Genomic DNA, 23,364 nt, shown 5'->3' on the forward strand with positions numbered 1-23,364 from the left:
CTGTACTCCAAGACGAACCCTGACCACAGAGGATGCAGAATCACCAACAGGTCATAAAGCATTAAAGGATTGTGTTACGATGTTGGGCTGCTCTAAACACTGCAGGAACCTGTAGGTGTAAGCTGTTAGTCACTGGCAAAAGTTTACATTCCAGAGCTTTCAACGGTATGAAGCAGTTTCCAGAAATATATCGTGCCAACGAAAATGATGGATTACAACTGACATCACATTGGAACGGTTCAAACATTATCTTGTTCCAGGAGCGAAAGCTCATTGTGACCTTGTTGGTCTGGACAAAAATTGTAGGATAATGTAGATTTTAGATAACTGCTCTGCCGAAACTCTTGGTAAAGTGTTAGGAAGGTCTCGGCCTGAAATGTCAACTGTAAATCTTTCCCATAGATGCTGCCTGGCCTGCTGAGCTCCTCTGGCATTCTGTGTGTTGCTTGGATTTCCAGCATCCACACTTTTTCTCGTTTGTGACAGGTTCCAATCATTCCAGATTTGTGGTGATCAACCTGTATATATGGTTACATATACATGATCGATTACAAATTTACTTTGAACTAAGTGGAGCTGTGCAACTTTTGTTCTATGAACTAACAAAAGCATTCTGTTTTTGAGAAGATGATCAAATTGATGGGTTTCTAAACAAGATCTGTCAAACTCCAGATCTAAATCTGATTAAGGCCTGTCAGTCTGACTTGATCCATACCAAACCAATATTCCCTCTGGCCATTTCATCATACAGATTAAAAAGCAGTATACAAAACGTACCTTGCTGCATCCTCTTCAATAACCAATTTGACAAACTGTCTGGGGATATGCAGTGATAACATGCTCTCTGCCATCTGCTCCAGTATCCGTAGGTGGTTCCCATCCGTCGTAGGAAAACGATACATCCGACAGATAACCCCTCCAAATACTAAATTAAACAGATGGAACAGTTCACATTTTGCTAATATCTTCTTCAGCATTTTTATTAAAGGAATCTTTTTAGACAAACAAATGAGGATACTCTTAAATCTGCAGGAAATCAAAATTTAATGTCTCTAAAACTGTGCAAAGTAGGAAAGGCTAAATATTGAGAGGAGCCACTGCAAACAAAACATGAGAAGGCAGCCAAACATACTTAAAACAGAAAAACATTAAAAACTGCAGGTGCTGTAAATCTGAAATAAAAAAGATATAAGCACTCTGTAGGTCAGGCAGCATTAGTGGAAAGAAAAACAGAGCTGAGGTTACAGGTAGAAGACCCTTCATCAGCAAAATTAAACTGTCTGAAGCAGCCATTTATATATGTCATTCTTCAAATGAGAAAAAAAACGGTGACTCTCCTACAAATTTGGTTTCAATGGATTTCAGAGGTGATTATAATCTGGCCTCCTCTATGCATTAAACAGAAAATGCAGAAAAAAAAATGTAATGATGAAATTAGTTTTGAGGTTCTGTATAAATGAGGCAGCTTAGTGCTGTTATGTACTTCAGGATCCGATTGATTTCCATAAAATCATAGAAGCATTATATCTCAAATAAATGCCACCAGCACACTATGCTATAAGTTGGTCCAACTCCCTTGCTCTTTTATCATATACTTGTATTTGAGGGGAAATCACTTGTGCTGTTGCCCTGTGAATGCGCTGACTGAATCCTTGGCAGTGATTACAGTCCTCGGCCAGTGGGGAATGTGGTTTACTATTGTCAGGTTTTGATGACAGCAAGGAGGTCCAGAGAGTGCATACCATCTGTCAGTCTGCAAAATAAACTAATTCTCAGTATTATTTTTATTTGCACAGTTTGTCTTCTTTTGCACATTGGTTAGTTGTCTATCTTTGTTTATGTTTAGTAACATTCCATTGTAGTTCTTTTTTTTCCTGTAAATGCCTGCAAGAAAATGAATCTTAAGGTAGTATATGGTAATATAGAACAGTACAGCACAAGAGCAGGCCCTTTGGCCCACATTACATACATATACTTCAGTAATAAATTTACTTTGAACTTTGAATATATTTACTTTGAGTTAATACAAGCCAAATTTTGACTTCAATAACCAAAAATTAAATATAAAGTGCATCATCTTCTCCATATTATTTTGTTGTGCTTTTGTTAACCAAGTCCAAATAAGGTCACTATTTCACATAAGTGGTCTTCTAACTCTCTTACCTGCTCTGGATTTAGTATGATCGTTGTTTACTTCAGAGCTATTTACCCTGTCCTAACACCATGCTGCTTCCCCATTCCTTTAATGCCTTGTATACAGTACTGTGCAAAAGTCTTAAGCACTCTAGATTTTTTACATAAATTTTGCTTCAGATTTATTAGATTTCAGCATTAGTCTGTCAGTAGAAAAGGGTAAATTTTAAATTTCCAAAAGAATAAATGCTACAGAGATTTTTTTGTATTTTGTTAAAGAAACTAACACATTACATAACAGACCACTTTTCAAATAAAAAGTTGATACTTTGTAGGTATACAGCCCAGTACATGATTAAACAAGGAGGATGCTCATGATCAATGACGTAATGTTGAGTGAACTAAACTGATTAACTGAAGCAAAGATAGATGTACAGGGAATCAAACTGGGCAAAGGGTAACCAAACTAAAAGGTGAGGGTGTGACAGCTTAACCTTCGAATCATCAATTGTTACACTATGGCAAGTGTGAGCATAGCAACAAGACACAAGGTGGTCATCCTGCATCAGCAATGTCTCTCCCAAGAGTTTCAAGAAGTGTATTCCAAGCTCTTCAGAAGCAGTACAAAGGAACGGGCAAGGTTGAGGACCAGAAACACAGTAGTCAGTCACAGAAAATGAGTGTAGGAGACGAGAGATACATCAAACTGGCATTCCTTCTAAATTGGAAGAGATCTAGCACTATCAGCTCTGAACTCACAGAAACCACCGGAACCCAAGTACACTCCTCTACAGAAGGGTTGCCAGAAGTGCTCTTCATAGAAGAGTTGCTGCCAAAAGGCCAGTCCTTTGAAGTGGAAGCAAAGCCAAGAAACGGACCTACACACAAAAACATAAGGGCAGGGGTGCTGAACAATGGCAGCAAAAGCTTGGGACTGACAAGTCAAAATTTGAAACTTTTGGCTCAGGCGGTAGGCAGGTCCTCTGTAGTAGAGCTGGAGAGTGCTACATTGATGAGTGTCTGCAGCCAATAGTGATGCACAGTAGAGGATCCCTGTAGGTTTGGGGTTGCATTTCTGCAAAAGGAGTTGATCTGGTCAGAATCAATGAAATCTTCATTGCTCAGAAGTACAAACAGATTCTCATCCATCATGCAATACCATTAGGAAGGCATCTGATCGGTCCCAACTTCATTCTGCAGCAGGACAATGACCCGAAACACAAGGCAAAGATCATAAAGAACTATCTTCAGCAAGAAGAAAATTAGGAGTTCTGCAAAAGATGGTATAGCCTCCACAGAAACCTGATCTCAACATCATTGATGCTTAGTGAAATTACTCGGAGAGACTGAGCAAGCGAGAAAGCCAGAGTCTGCTGAAGAACTATGACAAGTTATCCAAGATGCTGAGAGAACAGTGTACCAAAGAGAACTGATGTAGTTTTAAAGGGAAAAGGGTAGTCACACCAAATATTAATTTGATCTAGGCTTTTTTTTACTGATTACTGCTTTTTAATCATAAATTGTTTTATATTTAGAAACTTTTCATTATTTTTGAAACCACCTTCATTTTACAGATTTTTTTTACATGTGCCTAAGACTTGGGCAAAGTACTGTGTGATATGGCCATTTTATTTCCAAGCCAACTCCAAATTCTAGAAATTTGCCAACTTACTCTAGGCTTTTAAGCCATCAGACACCTATTCTGGATTCTGTCTCCTTCTCTTCCGGTCTTGATGAAGGACTTTGGCTTGAAACATTAACAGCTTATTCCCTTCCATAGGTGATAACTGAATTGCTGAGCTCCTCCAGCACTTTGTGTGTGTTGCTCTATTATTTCCAGCATCTGTAGAATCCCTTGTGTTTATAATGTGGACTAATCTGTTACTGTGAGACTCCTACTGGACAGGCTGAGAATTAATGATTTATAAGCAGTCTGAGATTCAAATATTTACTGTCTTGTCCATCTTTTGCCATCCACCTACCAGAATCAGAATCAGCTTTATTATCACCAGCATGTGTCATGAAATTTGTTAACTTAAAAGCAGCAGTTCAATGCAATACACGATAATACAGAGATTTTAAAAAGTAAATCAATTACATATACAAATGTTTGTGTATCTTAGATTTAAAATAGTGCAAAAATATAAGTAATAAAATATTTAAAAAGTGAGGTAGTGTCCATGAGTTCAGTCTCAATTTAGGAATCATGTGGCAGAGGGAAAGAATCTGTTCCTGAATCTCTGAGTGTGTGCTTTGAGGCTTCTGTACCTCCTTCCTGATGGTAACAATGAGAAGAGAGTATGCCCTGGGTAATGAGGGTCCTTAATAATGGACGCCGCCTTTCTGAGGCGCTGGTCCTTGAAGATGTCTTGGATACTATGGAGGCTAGTACCTAAGATGGAGCTGACTAATTTTACAACTTTGTGTGTTTTGGTCCTGTGCAGTAGCACCCCCACCCCCACCACCCTCACTGTACCAGACAGTGATGCAGCCTTTTAGAATGCTCTCCACGGTACATTTATAGAAGCTTGAGTGTTTTAGGTGACAAACCAAATCTCTTTAAATTCCTGATGAAATATAGCCACTGCCATGCCTTCTTTATAGCTGCATCGATAGGTTGGGACTAAGTTAGATCCTCAGAGATTTTGACACCCAGGAACTTTATACTGTTCACTCTCTCCACTTCTGATCCCTCTATGAGGATTGGTTTGTGTTCCTTCTTCTTACCCTTCCTGAAGTCCACAATCAGCTCTTCTGTCTTACTGACAATGAGTGCAAGATTGCTGCTGCAACACCACTCAAATAGCTGGGATATCTCGCTCCTGTACACCCTCTCATCTCCATCTCAGACTCTACCAACAACAGTTGCATTTTTCAGCAAATTTATAGATGACATTTGAGTTATACCTATCCACACAGTCGCCATTCCTACTCACCAGCATAATATTTAAAACTTAAAAAGACCAACAAGGCACCCATTCTGTGTTTGGAAATTAGGAAAACCATATACATCTAAGCAAAATGAAATAAAATGTACAATTTCACTGGCAGGTGAAGGGCATCAAGTCTTGCAAACTAAAGCATGATTGGGCACGGTGGTAGCTTAGTGGTTAGAATGACGTTATTACAGCTCGGGGCATTGGAGTCAGAATTTAATTCTGGCATTGTCTGTGAGGAGTAAATATGTTCTCCCTGTGACTGCAGGAGTTTCCTCCAAAAATATACTTGATATTAGATTAAACAGTTCGTTGTAAAGTGCCTAGTGACTAGAACAGTATTAAACAGGTGAGTTGCTGGGCTGTGCAGCTTGTTGGGCTGGAAGCATCAATTCATCACCATATCTCTAAATAATATATACTTACCTGATTTTAATAGTGCATCTTTCTTCAGTGAAGAGTGCTTTGAGCGAATACTCAACGATTCTGTTAAGCTTTCATCAACTGGCAATACAGTCTGTAATGTTATACATGGGAAAAAGTTGTTAGCAACAATGTTTTTCACAGTTAAAACTTTCTCCCCATTACCATCTACAAATAGCATTAAAGGTTGAACTGTACTTACAATGGAGAATAACAATGCCATTAACAAGCCTTCACTACTCTTCCTCAATGATAATCAATCTAGGTCATTTATTTTCTCTTGATCCTCAGCCTACCAGAGATTTCTTTTTGTTTTGCTCACTGTTTCCCATTCTCTTCAATTTAAAACAATTTTCTAAATTTCTCAGTTCTGACAAAAGTCAGAAATTTCTCTCGTCATAAATGCTGCCTGGCTTGCTGTGTATTTTCTAACATTTCCTGTTTTTATTTCTGTGAAATTAATTCCAATACCCAAAACTACTTATTTGCCACTGAAACCCAAAGATGGACATAAACATTTTGTATGCATATTTCTTCAGTCTTTCTTAAAGTAGATATAATGCGAATGGACACGAGTTGCTTCGGAGTTTTAATATATTAAAATAGTTAGTTAGCTTCACTTCTTTAATATCAATGCTTATAATTAGTAAGGAATTAAAATTAGTAAAGGATTAAAGTGCATACTAGCCACAGAATGCAATGAAGCTTCCCTGAACAGCATTGTTCAAAATCTTGAAGGAAGGGACTAGGCTACATTTATTTTAAAAATGTTCCAAAACTCTCCTGCTAACAGATACATAGACATACATAGATACCTTCAATACATAGACTGCAGCAGGCCAAGTCAGTGGCTTACTATCACTTTTTCAAAGCAATGAGGGATAACCAATAAACACCCATTTTGTGAATAAATTATTATTTCTTTAAATCTGCCTGTCTTCAGGGCTAGGAAAGCCACTATTAAAGATGTACACAGCTAAATGGAACAATGGTCTTAGAATTCAGCTTTGTTTTCTTAATGACTGCCTTATCATACTTAACAAACAAACTAATTTGTAAAACAAAAATCAGTTGCATCATTTTTTTAAAATTGTCATGCTATTATCTGGAACATTTACCCTTCCATTAATGGTATCAGGTGATCTGCTCACAGGAATCTTGTCTCCAACTTTGTCCTCCATCTGCCATGCTATTACGGTAATATTACCCACACGTTCATTTTCAGCAGACCTATATGGATAAAATATATTTGGCATTGAAACAACAGTTACATGGTGGAGAAAGGAAGGAGAGAAACAGAAAGCCAAACTAGATTAACTTTTAACTTGTTTAAAAGTTCGTTAAGACTGGTCACACCTATTTATTTTTGACTGTTATGCTGGATATATTCTGAATATATGAATTTGATGCAGCAGTTGGTAACCACCCTTGAACCTACTCCATTATTTAAGACCATACCTGATCTCGCCATAACCTCAATTCTGTTTGAACTTCTGTAACCTTTCATCCTGCCGCCTTAAGAATCTATCTGCCTCTGTATCTGACTCCGTCATCCTTTGAGGAATTGAGCTTATAAAGAAAAATATACCTTCATCTGTCTTGATTTTAAACAGTGACCCCAAGTCCTAGATTCATCCACAAGAAATATCTTTTCCAGAGCACTCAATCAAGACCTCACTCATACCTCTAAACTGCAGCAAATACAAGCAGATGCAATCTAGTAAAACCTTCTGGCTGAAGGCTTGATAACTGGGTGAACCCAGATTTGAGGCAACTAACAAAAAGGAAAAAAAAAATCCAAACTGGACACAGAATATAAACCTTTAGAGATAGTACCTGAAATATAATGGAAGCATGTTTGATAGCAACTTGCAAAAAAAAAGAAAAAATGAAGGACAAAGAGTTGCAGGTCCTGGGGATAACATAGGAGAGGGAAAAAGTAGCTGTTTTAATTGAGCTGATACATATAAGGAGCAAGAGTCGCTTCCTCTTCTATGGAGTCCTATAAATCGCACAGCTATTTAACTAAGGTCTAATAAGATGCACATTACTGACCTTAGTGTCAAGTGCAACCTGTGATTCTTTTCCTTTAGCAAATCCTTTACCACATATGTTGCAGAACCCAACAGATACATCTAGAAAATAAGATAAATATTAATTAGGCAAGTAGTACAAGCTCTCGGCTTGGAATAAATTAAAATATTTCGGTTCAAACTAACAAGAATACTAAATGAGCATTCAAATATTACTGCTGAGTCAAGCCACATTTTAATGATTGGTCTAAAAAAATACCAGAGGGAACGAGAGATGTGTGTAGGTGAGAATGCAAGTGGGGTTGAGTAGAATCACATGGTTTGGGTGGGATGGGGGGGTGGAGGAAGAGGGCACAAGACAAAAAGTGTACTTAAGCACCCAAGGTCAAGATTGAACTCAGATCTTTGGAGCTCTCAGCCAGCAATGCTACACACATACACACAATACTGGAGGAACTCAGCATATTCTGTCTCAGTAGCCTCCACCGTGATGACAAGAACATCAATTTTTCTAGCTTCCAGTAATTTCTCTCATTTCCTTCCTTGTCCCTTTTACCACTTACATTCTGGTTACCCTCTCAACCTTCTCTTCTCCTCACCTACCCATCAATTCACTCTGGATCTCCTTTACCTTCAGTTTTCTCCTTCTTCAGCTCTTTACCTCTTCCGCCTATCACCTTTCAGCTTCTTACTTCATCAACCTATTCACACCCACTTTACCATTCACCTGGATTCATCTATAACCTACCAGCTTGTTCTCCTTCCTCTCCCTCCACCTTCTTATTCTGACTTCTCTCTTTTTCCTTTCTAGTCAGTTGAAGCATCTCAGCCCAAAATGTCAGTTGTTGATTCCCCTCCATTGATACTACCTGACTTGCTGAGTTCCACCAGCAGTTTTAGTGTTTTGCTCAAGATACAACTATTGTCGTCAGAACTTCAGATAGCGATGAGGAGGCGTATGGAAGTGGGATAGATCAGCTGATTGAGTGGTGTTCCAGCAAGAACATTGTACTCAACTTCAGTAAGACCAACAATTGTGGACTTCAGAAAGAGAAAGTGGAAGGAACACACATCAGTCCTCATCGAGGTATCAGAAGTAGAAAGGGTGATCAAGTTCCTGATGTTAACATCTCTGAGGAATCCTGGGCCCAACATGTTGATGCAATTACAAAGAAGGCACAACAGTGGCTAAATTTCATTATGAGTTTAAGGAGACTTGGCATGTCACCAAAGGCACTCACAGGTTTCTAAAGATGTATGATGGAGAGAATTCTAACTGGTTACATCACCATCTGGTATGGAAGGGCCATTGCAAAGGATCAAAAAAAGCTGCAAAGTTGTTAACTCAGCCAGCTCCATCATGGGCATTAGCCTCCCAAGCATCCAGGACACCTTCAAAAGGCAGCTTTCATCACTAAGAACCACCATCATCCAGGACATGCTCTCTTCTCATTGCTACCTCCAAATAGGTAGTACAGGGGCCTGAAGACACACACTCAAAAATTTCAGGAACAGTTTCTTCCCATCTGCCATCAGATTTCTGAATGGACATTAAATCCAAGGATGCTACTTCAGTACTTCTTCTGAATGAATAGATAATGGGCCAAACTGTGCTGGTGGCTATGCTGAATGGTTTTCGATCTAAAATCCCATAATTAGAGTCTGGCACCTAATATCATATTCAGTTTTATAGGGGAGGCAATTTATCAGTGTGCCCGAAAAGAAGTGCAACGCAGTATTGTTGGGATTCAAGGCCAATTTCCAATTCATATACAACATTGCTTCAGTATTTGTTAGGTTGGCCTTTGGTAGTTTTGAACATAATTGTGCAAGAAACAACATGTCTTCACCAGGGCCTGAGGATGTTACTGGCTTACTCCTGGATTACAGACACAGAGCTATAGAAGCTTATAAAAATTACTAACAATGTAGAGGGCATCGTGGAAATGGCATGTATAGGAGGTTGATAAGTGACTGAGACAATAAAACAGCTCTGGATAAAAGCGAGCTTGAGAAAGCTTTGAGTAAAGGTTGCTCTGGAGGATATTCCAGAAAGAAAAGGTAAACACCCATGGGGTTGGTTTACTGGAAACAAATGCCTACAAAGAAATTGAATGCCTTTTTAAAATATTACCATACATGTCAAAGTTAAAATCAATTATCATGTCAGACACAAAAAAAAAACAGCCCTTCAACCCACCAAGTCAGTACCTAATAATCAATCACAAGGAGAATATGCAAACCATATTGTGCAGCACTCAAGTTCAAAAGTGAATCCAGCTCTCCAGCACGGTAAGGCAGCAGCTCTAATGCTGGCCACAGTGCCACTCTTTGATACATGAAATATTCAATTCTCAGAGCCATCTCACAACTCACAGCCACCCCTTCCCAACAGCTACCATCGTGTACCTTCACACCTGCCTGATAATCTGATTCTTCATAAGGATTTCATTTTTTTTCCCTTAAATAAGTAGTTTGAAGCCCCAAAAGTTTTTTTTTATTAATGTATAAACACTCTTCTCATTGCTGCATGAGGAAGGAGGTACAGGAGCCTCAAGACCCATGCCACCAGGTTCAGGAACAGTTATTACCCCTCAACCATCAGATTCTTGAACCAGAGGGGATAACTTCACTCATCCCAAACAGTGAACTGTTCCCACAACCAATGGACGCACTTTCAAGGATTCTAAATCTCATGTTCTCAATATTTATTGCTTATTTATTGATTATTAGTTTGTTTATTTTTTTCTTTTTGTATTTGTACAGATTGTTGTCTTTTGCATATTGGTTGTTTATCTGTCTTGTGTGCAGTGTTTCATTGATTCCATTGTGTTTCTTTGTATTTGCTGTGAATGCCTGCAAATAAATGAATCTCAAGATAGTATGTTGTGACATTTATGTACTTTGATAATAAATCTACTTTGAACACTATAAACTATACTGACATTACAAGTTAAACTCAAGTATACAGCAAAAATTACAGTCAAGCTAGTAATTAAGAACATAATCACTGCCTGATTTTGCCTCTCCTGAATTCAGTGCACTGAGCCCAACTGCACTGCTGCAACTTGCAAATACATTGAGAGCAAATAAGGAAATGAACTTCTGACAGCCCTGGCCTGCCAGCTCCATCCTTTATGAGCTCATTAATCACTGAGCCGCAAAGGTTAACACTGAAAATATTCTTTTCGCAATGTTAAATCACAGTTGAATAAATACGTTTCCAAAGAAAATTTCCTAACTTTACTCCATTTGTTTGAGCAGGAAATATAAGATCATTATGCACAAGGTGCACAGTCATGCTCAAAGTTAAAAGTAAATGTATTATCAAAGTACGTATGTGTATGTATATATATGTCACGATATACAACCCTAGATTCACTTCCTTGTGGGCATGCTCAGTAAATCCAATAACCATAACAGAATCAATGAAAGACTGCACCAACCAGTGTGCAAAAGACAACAAACTGTACAAACACAAAAGGAAAGAAAGAAAAAGAATCCCACGGCCACACGTTGGAAAGTCTGATCACTTGACTGTACTTCTACTCCCTGAGTGAAGGCAGAGACTGAAAACTGCATCATCAGTAGCAAGGACCAGGAAGGCATGTACAAGGGAAGCACAAGAGTGCTCACAGGACTACTTTGAATCAGTGCACTGGACTGTATTCAGCGATTCATCTTTAAGTGTAATGAGTACGCCACAGTTGTCCCTGAGTTCATTAAAACCTGTCTAGACGTGTGTGTGCCTATAAGAACATACCCAAACTAAAAGCTGTGGATGAACCAAGAGGCTTGTAGTCTGCTGAGAACTAGATCTGTTGCATTCAAGTCTGGTCTGATCCAGAACTATACAAGACCAGTATAACTTACTGAGGTCTATCCCAAGGGTAAAGGAGCAATTCTGAACAAGGTGGAGGCAGAATCAGATGCACAACAATTCTCACATGGTTTGCAGGCCCTTACTTCTTACAAAATGAAACTTAACACCATGAATGAGCTCAACACCTTTTATGCTCACTTTGAAAAGGAGAATAAAACTACAGCTATGAGGATCCCTGCAGTATCCGGTGATCCTGTGTCTCAAAGGCCGATGTCAGATTACCTTTCAAGGGGGTGAACCCTCACATTGGATTACCTGGCTCAGAAAACCCGTGCCAACCAACTGATGGGTGTATTTGAAGATATTTTCAATATCTCATTGCTACAGTCGGAATTTCTCACCTGCTTCAAAAGGGTAACAGATATACCAGTGCCCAAAAGAGCAGGGCGAGCTGCCTTAGCATCTATTGCTGAATAGCACTCACATCTACAGTGATGAAGTGCTTTGAGAGGTTGGTTATGGCTAGCATTAACTCTTGCCTCAGCAAGGACCTGGACCCACTGCAACTTTCCTATCACCACAATAGATCTACAGCAGATGTGATCTCATTGGCTCTTCATGCGGCCTTGTATCACTTGGACATTAGTAATACGTCAAGATGTTGCTTATTGACTACAGCTCAGCATCTTCTCTGAAGTCTGTCGGGGATGACGATGACATCAGTGATGCCTCTGATAAGAGAGGAAACTGAATGGGGAAGTGCAGATTTTACAACCAATGATGGGTCAGGTTGTCTCTCCTTGCAGCCCTGGCACTTTTGATTGAGGTCCTTCAGCCGCTGCTCTTCAAATATGCTGGTGCCTTCATAGACTGCCAGGTGTTGTAGTCTTTGGCCAAGGCCTCCCAACCAGTCACAGGGATGTTGCATGCTTTCTAGGACACTTCCATGCAGTCTTTATAGCACTTGTGGGACCTCCCTGCTTTCTGGTGCCATGTGCCAGCTTGGAAAAGAATATCATCTTTGGAAGGTGGTTGTCTTCCATCCAGACCACATGTCCAAGTCATCTGGTTCGAAAAGCTCCAAAACCTGGACATTTGTACCTCCCCCACAATTGGAACCTTGACTTTTTCCCAGAAGACCAGTCTGTGCAAATTGGAAATAACATCTCCGCTTTGCTGACAATCAACACTGGCACACCTCAAGGATGTGTGCTTCGCCCACTCCTCTACTCTGTACTGATGACTGTGTGACAAGGCACAGTTAAAATGCCATCTATAAATTTGCTAGTGACACTACTATTGTTGGCAGAATTTCAGATGGTGATGAGAAGGCGTACAGGAGCAAGATATATCAGTTAGTTGATAGGTGTCACAGCAACAGCCTTATCTTCAACATCAGGAAGACCAAAGAAATGCTTGTGGATTTCAGAAAGGGTAAGACAAGGGAACACATACTAGTCTTTATTGAGGGACCAGAAGTGGAAAGGATGACCAAGTTCCTAGGTATCAACATCTTTGAGGAACTATCCTGGGGCCAGTATACTGATGTAGTTACAGAGAACGCACAATAGTGGCTAAATTTCATTAAGATTTTGAGGAGATTTCCTATGTCAGCAAAGTGACTTGCAAATTTCTACAGCTATATCGTGGAGAGCATTCTAACTGGTTGCAGCATTGCCTGGTATGAGGGAGCTTCTACACAGGATTGAAAGCAGCATTAAGAAAGTTAGTCAGCTCCATCATGGGCACTAGCCTCTGTAGAATCCAGACATCTTCAAAGAGTGATGCCTCAACAAAGCAGCAACCACATTAAGGACTCTCATAACCTAGGATGTGTCCTCTTCTCATTGCTACTGTCAGGAAGGAGGTACAGAAGCCTGAAAGCCTGAAGACACACATTCAATGATTCAGGAACAGCTTCTTCCCTCTGCCATCCGATTTCTGAATGGACATCAAATTCATGAACACTACCTCACTACTTATTTAAATAAATAAATGTGTACTTGTGTTATATGTATATATACACACACACACACACATATATATACACACACACATATGCACACACGTCCAATATATATTGTAATTTACAGTTTTTATTATGCATTGTATTGTATTGCTGCTTCAAAAACAATAACTTTCATGACATATCCTGATGATATTATATATTCTGATTCAGAGAAATAATAATAATAAATAAAGAAACAATAAAAACCGAAAACATGAGCTAAATGATGAAGGTCCTTGAAAGTGCGCCCCTAGATTGTGGGAACAGTTCAGTGATGGGATAAGTGGAGTTGAATGAAGTTATTCCCTTTGGTTCAAGAGCCTGATGATTGAAGGGCAATAACTGTTCCTGAACCTAGTGCTGTGAGTCCTGAGGCTGCTGTACTTTCTTCCTGATGGCAGCAGCGAGAATAGAGCATGTCCAGGGTGCTAGGGGTTCCTGATGATGGATGCTGCTTTTCTGCAACAATGCTCCGTGATGTGCTCAATGGTGGGGATGGCTTTATTTGTGATGAACTGGGCCATATCCACTACTTTTTTTAGGATTTTCTGTTCAAGTGCATTGGTATTTCCATCCAGGCACTGAAGCAGCCGTTCTATATTCTCTCCACCTCTCAACTATTGAAGTTTGCCAAAGTTTTAGATGTCATGATGAACCTTCGCAAATTTTGAAGGAAGTAGAGGCACTGCCATCTTTCTTTGTCAGTGAATAGATACAATTCACAGACATAAAACTGACGAATGTACTGCAACTCTGATCTTGCTTGATCTGACTTACACATTTTTTTAACAGTATATTAACAAAATTTCATTTCATACCAAGGTAAATACTGTAGCACTTACAGTTCCCTGAGATCTGTCCTTGACATCATACACTGAAAGTTTCATTTGTGTCATTTGATTAATGAGGGAATCCTGGAAAAACGCAACACTGCTTAGAAAAATGGGATTGTTGGTACCCTGTGAGAAGAGAAAAGAAAAACCATTGAATCTGAAAAATAAAATCTTGAAGAGCACAAAAGAGCACAAGATAGCTTATTAAAAAAGTGAAAGGGCTGTATTCAGTTTGGAAACGATTTTGCCCATACATAACCAAAGTGTGTTCTTCTTAATTATACCTCAGCCTAACATCTCAATCTTGTATGATAACTGTTCATCATCTGCTGAGTAACAACATTTTTATAATGTATGTAATTGTTATATGTTTATTTGTACCATCTTAAATTTATAATTCTCTTGACTGTTTATGTAATTTGAAATAACTTGTATTTGCATTTTGATTTTAAAATCTGAAAGCATCCAGAAACACTTCAAAGCTGCAGTCAATCATAAAGTAAGTCTGATCAAGAGAGATAATATCAGCAACTAAAATTTTGCTAAAGATGTGGGTTTCATGGAAGTCAAGGTGGCAAAAAAATGGGATTTAGGCAGGTTAGTTACACAGCTTGGAACAGAGACGGTTGTAAACAGAGTCAGCAATGTTGAAGGAAAAAGCAGTGCGAAGTACAATGATGTCAGAGGGTCTAGCTCTTGAGATCATTGCAGAGAAATGGGTTGTCAACATTGAAAAGTTTTGACCATAAAGAAAAATATTTACACTACTGCTAGTTGGACCCAGGGAATCAATACAACACATGGGAACAGAATACAGAAATCATCTATCAGTTAACATCCTGTGGAACACAGAAAAAGTAAGACCAACAAGAGAAACAATGGAATAAATCATATCTGGAAATAACAAAAACATTCATATGGATGGGGATGATGAATTATGGAGATGGATGTAAATAGAATTAAAGGGTCTGTGCAATTATAATTTATCCCTAAAAACGCATACTGGAATTCATCTCAGCACACGATTACATATCCCTGATTATCTTGAATCACCAAGTACATCTTGTGTACAAAGAGATTTCAAAATATCTCAGGGAAATAAACAAATTTAAAAAAATCATGTTCAAGTAGGGGAAAAATGGCTAAAAAAGTGCAAATTCTTAAGGATATTTAAAAAAATAGATGACACCAGAATGGAGAAGCTGAAATAATCAGGAAGATAAAATTTTGTGGCTTCTTTCAAAGGTGAAAGTTCATCTTTAATATTTTGAAAGGAGATGGAAAGGGTAGAAATAGATGTTCATTGCGTTCAAAACTAGGAATAATTTGTAAAAGAGGCCATCTCAAAATTCAAGAATTCAGATCTAATTTCTTAAAGACAGTAATTGATGACAACATGAAACATGATGTATTTAAGGGGAATGGTTTGCGAACAACCACTTGTTCTTCAAAAACTCTTAAATTCTCTTGTATGTGTAGCTAAACAGAGGTCCAAGATGTCCTGAAGGTCTAATGCAGTGTATTCAACTGTCCATACCATTGCTAGGCTCAGAGTCCATCAGCACTTTTATCATAAGAATGCCAACCTCAAATCAATTATTTGCTTATTTTATACTTAATTGCTGAATCATGTTTTATTGCCTATTTAATTAACAATATTTTTGAGTAATTCTTTGTTGTCTTACTTAATCTATCTCAATAGCTTTTAAATATCTCTGATGATTAGAGGCAATTTAACAGTCAGAAAGTTGTTACAGGCAGCTGTGTTTTGGGATGAATGTCCACAGTACAGTTCAAAATATCAGCAAACATGAGGATCCCGGGAGACATTTGGGAGCAGATTAGTGGAAATTGAATTGACGGATCAGAAACTCAAGTTCAGGAACACAACAGAAGCCACAGACAAATTTTGCCTTGGTTTACATGGGGAATCAGTGAATTGTATGATACCAATCGAAGCTTAGTGGCTTTGCCTTCCATGATTTATTGGGGGAAACTTACCTCTATTATCTCAGTTTGTACGTGCTTTGTCCAGAAAGCTTGCGGAGGGGTTGTCACGCTTACTGCAACAAAACTATTTGGCTTCCGGTCCAAGGAGGGAGTGATCAACTCACTGCATGCTATTTGAATGCAAACAAGCAGAAACTATTTAATTACTATTCAAGCAACAGTGAATTTGTTAAAGATTTACATGTTTACCGTACTAGTGAAACGATAGTAGCCAAACATCCATTTGAAAATATCGCAGAACAATTATTTGCTAAACGTTTTTAAACTGGCATGTTCTAAATATGTAATGTATATTTCATAGTAGATACTAGAAACAAAGAAAACATAGAAAACCCACAGCACAATACAGGGCCTTCTGTCACACAGCTGTGTCGAACAGGTCCTTACCTTAGAATTACCTAGGCTTACTCATAGCCCTCTATTTTTCTAAGCTTTTTCAAGCGTCTCTAAAAAGACCCTATTATTTCCACCTCCACCACTGCCACCGGCAGCCCATTCCACGCATTCACCACTCTCTACGTAAAAAAACTTACCCCTGACATCTCCTCTGTACCTACTTTCAAGCACCTTAAAACTATGCCCTCTCATGCTAGCCATTTCAACCCTGGGAAAAAGCCTCTGACTATCTACACAATCAATGCCTCTCATCATCTTGTACACCTCTGTAAGGTTCCCTCTCACTCTTCGTTGCTCCAAGGTGAAAAGGCCGAGTTCACTCAACCTATTCTCATAAGGCATGCTCCCCAATCCAGGCAACATCCTTGTAAATCTCCCTTGCACCTCTTCTATGATTTCCACGTCCTTCCAGTAGTGAGGCGACCAGAACTGAGCACAGTACTCCAAGTGGGGTCTGACCAGGGTCCTATATAGCTGCAACATTACCTGTTGGCTCTTAAACTCAATCTCACGGTTGATGAAGGCCAATGCACCGGATGCCTTCTTAACCATAGAGTCAACCTGCATAGCAGCTTTGAGTGTCCTATGAACTCAGACCCCAAGATTCCCCTGATCCTCCACACTGCCAAGAGTCTTACCATTAATACTATATTCTGCCATCATATTTGACCTACCAAAATGAACAACCTAACACTTATCTGGGTTGAACTCCATCTGCCACTTCTCAGCCCAATTTTGCATCTTATCAATGTCCCACTGTAACCTCTGACAGCTCTCCACACTATCCACAACACCCCCAACCTTTGTGTCATCAACAAATTTACTAACCTATCTAATTCTTCATCTAGGTGATTTGTAAAAAATCACAGAGTAGGGGTCCCAGAACAGATCCCTGAGGCACACCACTGGTCACCAGCCTCCATGCAGAATAAGACCTGTCTATAACCACTCTTTGCCTTCTGTGGGCAGGCCAGTTCTTGATTCACAAAGCAATGTCCCCTTGGATCCCATGCCTCATTATTTTCTCAGTAAGCCTTGCATGGGGTACCTTATCAAATGCCTTGCTAAAATCCATAAATCATAAATGTTCATAAATCCTGCCTCTCGGGATCTTTTCCATCAACTTACCAACAACTGAAATAAGACTCACTGGTCTATAATTTCAAGGGCTATCTCTACTCCCTTTCTTGAATAAGGGAACAACATCCACAGCCCTCCAATCCTCCAGAACCTCTCCCGTCCTCATTGATGATCCAAAGATCATTGTCAGAGGCTCAGCAATCTCTTCTCTCGCCTCCCACAGTAGCCGGGGTACATCTCATCCGGTCCCAGTGACTTATCCAACTTGATGCTTTCCAAAAGCTCCAGCACATCCTCTTTCTTAATATCTACATTCTCAAGCTTGTCAGTCTGCTGCAAGTCATCCCTACAATCGCCAAGATCCTTTTCCATAGTGAATACTGAAGCAAAGTATTCATTAAGTACCTCTGCCATTTCCTCCAGTTCCATACGCACTTTTCCCACTGTCACACTTGATTGGACCTATTCTCTCTTGTCTTATCCTCTTGCTCTTCACATACTTGTAGAGTGCCTTGGGGGTTTTCCTTAATCCTGCCCATCAAGGCCTTCTCATGGCCCCTTCTGGCTCTCCTAATTTCCTTCTTAAGCTCCTTCCTGCTAGACTTATAACCTTCTATCATTACCTAGTTTTTTGTAAGCTCTTTTCTTCTTGACTAGAGTTACAACAGTCTTTGTACACCACGGTTCCTGTACCCTACCATCCTTACCCTGTCTCATTGGAACGTATCTACGCAGAACCTCATGCAAATATCCCTTGAATATTTACCACATTTCTTCCATATGTTTCCCTGAGAACATCTGTTTCCAATGTATGCTTCCAAATTCCTGCCTGATAGCGTCATATTTTCCCTTACTCCAATTAAACGATTTCCTAACTTGTCTGTTCCTATCCCTCTTCAATGCTATGATAAAGGAGAGAGAATTGTGTTCACTATCTCCAAAATGCTCTCCCACTGAGAGACCTGACACCTGACCAGATTCATTTCCCAATACCAGATCAAGTACAGCCTTTCCTCTTGTAGGTTTATCTACATATTGTGTCAAGAAACCTTTCTGAACACACCTAACAAACTTCACCCCATCTAAACCCCTCACTCTGATGCCAACAGTTATTTGGGAAATTAAAATCTCCCATCACGACAACTCTGTTATTATTACACCTTTCCAGGATCTGTTTCCCTATCTGCTCCTCGATATCCCTGTTACTATTAGGCGGCCTATAAAAAGCACCCAGTAAAGTTATTGACCCCTTCCTGTTCCTAACCTCCACCCTCCGTAGACAATCCTTCCATGGTGTATACCTTTACTGCAGCTGTGACACTATCTCTGATCAACAGTGCCATGCCTCCACCTCTTTTGCCTCCCTCCCTGTCCTTTCTAAAACACCTAAAGCCTGACACTTGAAGTAGCCACTCCTGCTCCTGCACCATCCAAGTCTCTGTAGTGGCCACAATACAAGTGCTCCAAGTGCTGATCCACACTCTAAGCTCATCCGTTTTATTCATAATACTCCTCGCATTAAAATAGATCCATCTCAAACCATCGGTCTGAGCATGTCCCTTCCCTATCACCTGCCTATCCTCCCTTTCGCACTGTCTCCACGCTTTCTCTATTTTTGAGCCAACCTCCCTTCCCTCCATCACTTCAGTTCAGTTCCCATCCCCCAGCAATTCTAGTTTAAATTGTCCCCAGTAGCCTTTGCAAACCTCCCCACCAGGATATTGGTTCCCCTCAGATTCAAATGCAACCCGTCCTTTTTATACAGGTCACTCATGTTCCAGAAGAGGTCCTAATGATCCAGCAATCTGGATCTCTGCCCCCTGCTCCAATCCCTTATCCCTCCACCTCAATCTATTCCCATACTCACTGTCATGTGGCACAGGCAGTAATCCTGAGATTACTATCTTTGACATCCTACTTCTCAACTTCCCTCCTAATTCCCTGTAGTCTGTTTTCAGGACCTCCTCCCTTTTCCTACCTATTTCATTGGTACTAATATGTACCATGACCTCTGGCTGTTCTCCTTCCCACTTCAAGATATCGTGGACGTGATCAGAAACAGCCCGGACCCTGACACCTGGGAATCAAATTACCATCCACATTTCTTTCCTGCATCCACAGAATCACCTGTCTGACCCCCTAACTATAGAGTCCTCTATCACTGCTGCCATCCTCTTCCTTTCCCTACCCCTCTGAGCCACAGGGCCAGACTCTGTGCCAGAGGCGTGACCACTGTTGCTCCCCCCAGGTAGGCCGACTCACCCAACAATACTCAAACAGGAATACTTATTGTTAAGGGATACTCTCTAGCATCTGCTTCTTGCCTTTCCCTCTCCTGACTATTACCCACTTAACTGTCTCCCCAGGCCCCATACTACTTGCCTATAGCTCCTCTCTATCACCTCCTAACTCTCCCTGACCAGATGTAGGTCATTGAGCTGCATCCCCAGTTCTAACGTGGTCCCTAAGGATTTGCAGCTAGATGCACCTGGTGCAGATGTGGTCAGGTTGTCTTCTATAAATTTCTATATATTGTCCAGAAGTCTTCTATAAATCAAAATACAGCCAGTTTGCACCCAAACTCCAGTTAGCTGCTTGCACATCTCATCAAAACCTTTGTCTAACAAATACGAATCAATGTTAGAGTCACTGAATAACAATCGTGTACAGTCAACCATTCTTTTCTATATAGAAGATATATGTCTAACAAGAACTGAACAACCAAATAAATTGAGAGGAAACAAGTAATGAAACAATTGTCTAATACTCACCTAAACTAAATTCCAAAATAGGCTCATCTGGATCCTGGCTGTTAGCTGGAAAACAGTTTTGTCAGTAGGTTAGATCTTCAGAATGCTGGCGAATATAGCATATTATCAGGTTAAATATCCAGATCCTTCAAATTCAAAACAATCATAAAACCAAGTTTATAAGTATCATATACTACCAAGGGTTACTGAATCTGAAATTGAATCAGAAATACAATTTATAATTATGATGATGTACTGGACTTAAATTGGAGGAAATCGACTTTAAGGTAATTCTGGAATTACACCTTTAATAAGTTTATACTTTCCTCTGGTGTGCAATTACAAAGCACTGACCAGACTTGTTTGTTCATTAGAGCAACCAGGCGTATTACTGAAGCTTACACAGGAAAGAGCATAATCACAGTGAACTAAAATTTTAAAAAAAACATGAACGAATCAGCATTGTCATATTATTCTTATTATTACTTTGTTATACTCTAACCAAATTAAAACCGTCAAAGAATTGGCATTGCACTAAGCAGTAATGAGATAAATATTTTCTGTACTGGGACAAACAAATCTCAACCATTCATGCTTGATTCTGGGTTCTTGTTAATAAATCTCAATCTGAACAGCAGAGTTACCTCATTGTTTCACTTCCTTGCTGAAAAATGCAAAATAAAGACAGAAAATAAGGGTACTTTGGCAGGTAGGCTATCTATTTTGAGGAGAAAATGAAGTGAACTAATTAAAACTTTATGAAGCAAATCAAAGGTCAAACAGGCTGCAAACTAATTGTTATAAATGGAGAAGTAAAAAGCAAGTTAACTGAAAAGGTAGTGATTGTGAAAATAGTAATTTTCTTGTTCTTACAGGAACATTCACTTAGCTTCAACTCTACACAATTTATATAAAGAGATGAAAGATATTATTGCCAAAATTGCTGATAACACAAAGATAGGTAGAAAAGTTAGTTACAAAGACGACATAAGGAGGTAGTACATACAAGTGGGAAATTGAGCATAATGTAGGAATATGCCCATTTTGGCAGGACCAATAAAAGGACACGTTATCTAATTGTTTGGGGTTTGCAGTGCTGTGTAGAGGAGATCTGGTGAATGATTTACAAGTAAGTAGGTACAGCTAACAATCTGGAAAGTTAACACAATGTTGTTTGTTTTCAGGTGGAACTGAAAACAAAAGTAGATCTTCATGCCAAGCACTGGTGAGTCCAGAATCAGAATCAGGTTGATATCACTGGCATACTGTATGTCATTAAATTTGTTGTTTCTCAGCAGCAGTACATTGCAATACATAATAATAAACAGCTATAAATTGCAATAAGTATATACATAAAAATAAATGAAATAAATAGTGCAAAAACAAAGGGGAAAGAATTGTGAGATAGCATTCATGGGTTCATTGCCCATTCAGAAATCTGACAGCAGAGGGGAAGAAGCTGTTCCTGAAATGGTGAGTGTGTGTCTTCAGACTCCTGTACCTCCTTCATGATGAAAGTAATAAGAAGAGGGCATTGCAAACACGAGGAAATCTGCAGATGCTGGAAATTCAAACAACAACACACACAAAATGCTGGTAGAACACAGCAGGCTAGGCAGCATCTATAGGGAGAAGCGATGTCGACGTTTCGGGCCGAGACCCTTCGTCAGGACTAACCGAAGGGAAAGATAGTAAGAGATTTGAAAGTAGAGGGGGAAGGGGAAATGCGAAATGATAGGAGTAGACCGGAGGGGGTGGGATGAAGCTAAGAGCTGGAGAAGGGAAAGGATCATGGGACTGGAGGCCTCAGGAGAAAGAAAGGGTTGGGGGGGAAGCACCAGAGGAAGATGGAGAACAGGCAAACAACTAAATATGTCAGGGATGGGGTAAGAAGGGGAGGAGGGGCATTAACAGAAGTTAGAGAAGTCAATGTTCATGCCATCAGGTTGGAGGCTACCCAGCCGGTATATAAGGTGTTGTTCCTCCAACCTGAGTTTGGATTCATTTTGACAATAGAGGAGGCCATGGATAGACATATCAGAATGGGAATGGGACATGGGATTAAAATGTGTGGTCACTGGGAGATCCTGCTTTTCCTGGCGGACAGAGCGTAGGTGTTCAGCGAAACGGTCTCCCAGTCTGCGTCGGGTCTCGCCAATATATAAAAGGCCACACCGGGAGCACCGGACGCAGTATACCACACCAGCCGACTCACAGGTGAAGTGTGATGGGGGTCCTTATTAACTGATGCCACCTTTTTGAAGCATTGCCTTTTAAAGGTGTGCTGGATGCTGGGGAAGCCAATGATGGAACTGACTGAGTTTAGGACTGTCTACAGCTTTTTCCGATCCAGGAGTACTGTTGTTTGGTCTTCTTATTTAAGAAAGGAGGTTAATGTGTTAGAAGCAATTTGGATAAGGTTCATTGGACTAATATTTGGAATGAATAGCTGATCTTATGTGGAAAGGTCGGACAGCCAAGTTTCTGGTTACTGGAATTTTTAAAAATGAGGAAAAACTTGACTGAAATATGAAAGATTCTGAGAAGCCTTTGCAAGCATGTGTTCTGGCTGTGGATGAATCTGTAATTTAAAGAGAGCTCAAGCCAATAAGTTGCATATTTACACTATGGAAAACTTACCTGCCAATGATAAACTTAACATATCTGAAGACAGATCAAACGTTGAAGCTCGTTGCATGGTCCTGGCCTTATTGTGCCGAGGACTTTGCTCATTTGTTGACATTTTTTCATGAGTATTATCTTTCTTTCCTTCTACTAGTCTTCTAATTTCTTCCAAAGCTCAAGTCACAGGTTCCTAATGAACAACAAAGAACATTTAAAGGTTTAGAATTTTCAATCATAACCAGACAAGCAGTGTGATAACTACTTTCCTTTACTGTATGGCTCTTTTGGTATCTGGTCTCTGAAGAATGTCAGTA

The 23,364-nt window shown here is 39.7% G+C and overlaps 1 protein-coding gene across 7 annotated transcripts in view; it reads right to left on the bottom strand.

Moving 5' to 3' along the window:
• LOC132391113 (inositol polyphosphate-4-phosphatase type I A) overlaps positions 1-23,364 on the bottom strand; it is a 238,540-nt gene that overhangs the window by 72,106 nt on the left and 143,070 nt on the right. For all 7 annotated transcript variants that reach the window (XM_059963892.1, XM_059963893.1, XM_059963896.1 and 4 more), the window contains 8 exons: positions 23,066-23,240; positions 20,447-20,491; positions 16,191-16,309; positions 14,199-14,315; positions 7,548-7,627; positions 6,611-6,722; positions 5,496-5,586; positions 778-925 (listed from right to left, as the gene is read on the bottom strand). In XM_059963892.1, coding sequence (XP_059819875.1) covers positions 778-925; positions 5,496-5,586; positions 6,611-6,722; positions 7,548-7,627; positions 14,199-14,315; positions 16,191-16,309; positions 20,447-20,491; positions 23,066-23,168 — 815 coding nt within the window. In that variant the 5' untranslated portion in view covers positions 23,169-23,240. The remainder of the gene's footprint in view (positions 1-777; positions 926-5,495; positions 5,587-6,610; positions 6,723-7,547; positions 7,628-14,198; positions 14,316-16,190; positions 16,310-20,446; positions 20,492-23,065; positions 23,241-23,364) is intronic.

The sequence above is a fragment of the Hypanus sabinus genome, chromosome 3 (assembly GCF_030144855.1).
Source record: "Hypanus sabinus isolate sHypSab1 chromosome 3, sHypSab1.hap1, whole genome shotgun sequence".
Classification (NCBI taxonomy): domain Eukaryota; kingdom Metazoa; phylum Chordata; class Chondrichthyes; order Myliobatiformes; family Dasyatidae; genus Hypanus; species Hypanus sabinus.